At 40.7% G+C, this 2,107-nt stretch overlaps 1 protein-coding gene across 1 annotated transcript; it reads left to right on the top strand.

Moving 5' to 3' along the window:
• Nucleotides 1–903: 903 nt before the first annotated feature.
• Nucleotides 904–1,662, top strand: LOC133197849 (uncharacterized). Its single transcript, XM_061334037.1, has one exon. It carries the CDS (start codon nucleotides 904–906, stop codon nucleotides 1,660–1,662), a length of 759 nt encoding a protein of 252 aa, XP_061190021.1.
• The last annotated feature ends 445 nt before the right edge of the window (nucleotides 1,663–2,107 follow it).

The following is a 2,107-nucleotide window of genomic DNA, read 5'->3' on the forward strand; positions in this document are numbered from 1 at the left end:
TGATACAGGAAGGCCGCACAGTAGCTTATGGTTCTAGAGCTCTTACAGACTCGGAGAAACGATACGCTCAAATTGAGAAAGAAATGCAAGCTATAGTATACAGTTGTCAAAAATTTCTCAACTACATTTTCGGAAAGGAGGTCACAGTGTACAGTGATCATAAGCCCTTAGAAACTTTGTTCAATAAACCTTTACTGTCAGCTCCTATGAGGATCCAAAGGATGATGATAAAACTTCAGTGGTATGACATCACCGTCAAATACAGGAAGGGAACTACGATGTACATTTCAGACACTCTGTCAAGGGCTTACCTAGCGGAAAGTGGTGAAGATGAGACTGAGAAAGCAGACATGATCTGTATGTTATCCATAACACCTGAAAAATACTCCGAAATCCAGAGACAAACAAGAAGTGAACTTGAAACTCTCATGAGCACCATTCAAACAGGATGGCCAGACACAAAGAATGAATCTCCATTTGAAGTCAGACAGTACTTTGACTCAAGGGATCAGTTATCCGTTCTTGACAGCATTGTGTACAAGGGCAGTCGAATAGTCATCCCACCCAGCTTGCAGAAAGAAAGAGATGCTTAACCTTATACACAAGTCTCACCTTGGAATAGTCAAGTCAAAGAGTCGCCCTAGAGAGGTCATGTATTGGCCAGCGATGAATGCCGACATAGAACAGGCTGTAAATAATTGTTCGTCTTGTGCAGAGTATCAGAAACAGCAAAACAGAGAACCTCTTATGCCAACACCAACTCCAGATCTTCCATACACTCATGTTGGAGCTGATGTATTTGAATTCTGAGGCAATAAATACCTGATTCTGGTGGACTACTATTCAAAATACATTGACACCGTAGAACTCAGATCAGAGACAACAACAGCAATAATAGAAGCCATGAAAACAGTTTTCGCATGCCATGGACTTCCAGAGAAACTCAGGTTTGACAATGGACCACAATTCAGCTCAGCTAACTTCAAAAACTTCTGCACAGAGCTTGGAATTGAACATGAAAGAAGCAGCCCCCATTTTCAAAGCAAGGCTGAAAGAGCAGTACAAACTATAAAAAGCCTATGGACAAAGTGTGACTACAAGCAGCTTGCTCTTCTAGATTACAGAACAACTCCTCTAGAAAACATTAATCTGTCACCAGCTCAACTATTAATGGGACGCAGACCTAGAAACACGCTTCCAGCACCACATGATGTACTTAAACCAGCAACACACGACCTCAGAAAGGTAAAGCAACACCTAAATGCCCAGAAAGCCAAGCAGAAACTTTACTATGACAGGAAAAGAAATGTGGAGGAGTTATCACCCCTAGACAATGGAACAACAGTCAGAATGGAAACACCTGGTTCTATGTCCTTATCCCCAGGAATTGTCGTAGAGAAAACAGACAAACCAAGATCTTATCTAGTGAAAAGAAAAGGGAGACTTTATCGCAGAAATCGTGTTCATCTCCACAAATCAAGTGAAAATCCCCAGGATGAAGTGGATGAACAGGACATACCCATGGAAGACAGCGGTCCCAATGAGCCTACCATAGAAAATACTGCTACACCTCAAGTCAGCGACAAACCCGCCAATCACAAAAACACACACCAAACCAGATCTGGACGAATCGTTAAACCTCCAGAGAAACTTGACTTGTGAAGTGCTTGTAAATAATTCTGTTAGTGACTTTTGATATTAGTTGCCTGTCTAGTCAGCAGTTTTCACTGTGCTTTGGGGCATAATAATCCCCATGCAGCTGCCAGAACACAAGTTCTGCTATATTACTTAGTGTTATTATTATTTTTGTTTATTTTGAGTGTTTGAAACAAAATCCAGACTCTTGCCATGAACATTTGAAAAATTGAAAATTTTTACGTTCTGTATCTATATGTTAAATGACCAAAAACTGTCTTTAATTTTAGTGAGGGGGATGTAATGTACTTCTGTCTATGTTTGTTGTACGACTTATCTAGTAATGGTACGACTCATCTAATAATGAAAATAGGCTTACATGTATCTGCCCCTGTCGCCTCTGTATTTTACCCGCCATGTCTGAATGTTCCTGTCTGGAATAAATTCTGTTTGATACACCCAACGGTGTCTG

The sequence above is a fragment of the Saccostrea echinata genome, unplaced genomic scaffold (assembly GCF_033153115.1).
Source record: "Saccostrea echinata isolate AGI-Se365-2 ecotype Australia unplaced genomic scaffold, CSIRO_AGI_Sech_v1 ptg000032l, whole genome shotgun sequence".
In the NCBI taxonomy this organism is placed as follows: domain Eukaryota; kingdom Metazoa; phylum Mollusca; class Bivalvia; order Ostreida; family Ostreidae; genus Saccostrea; species Saccostrea echinata.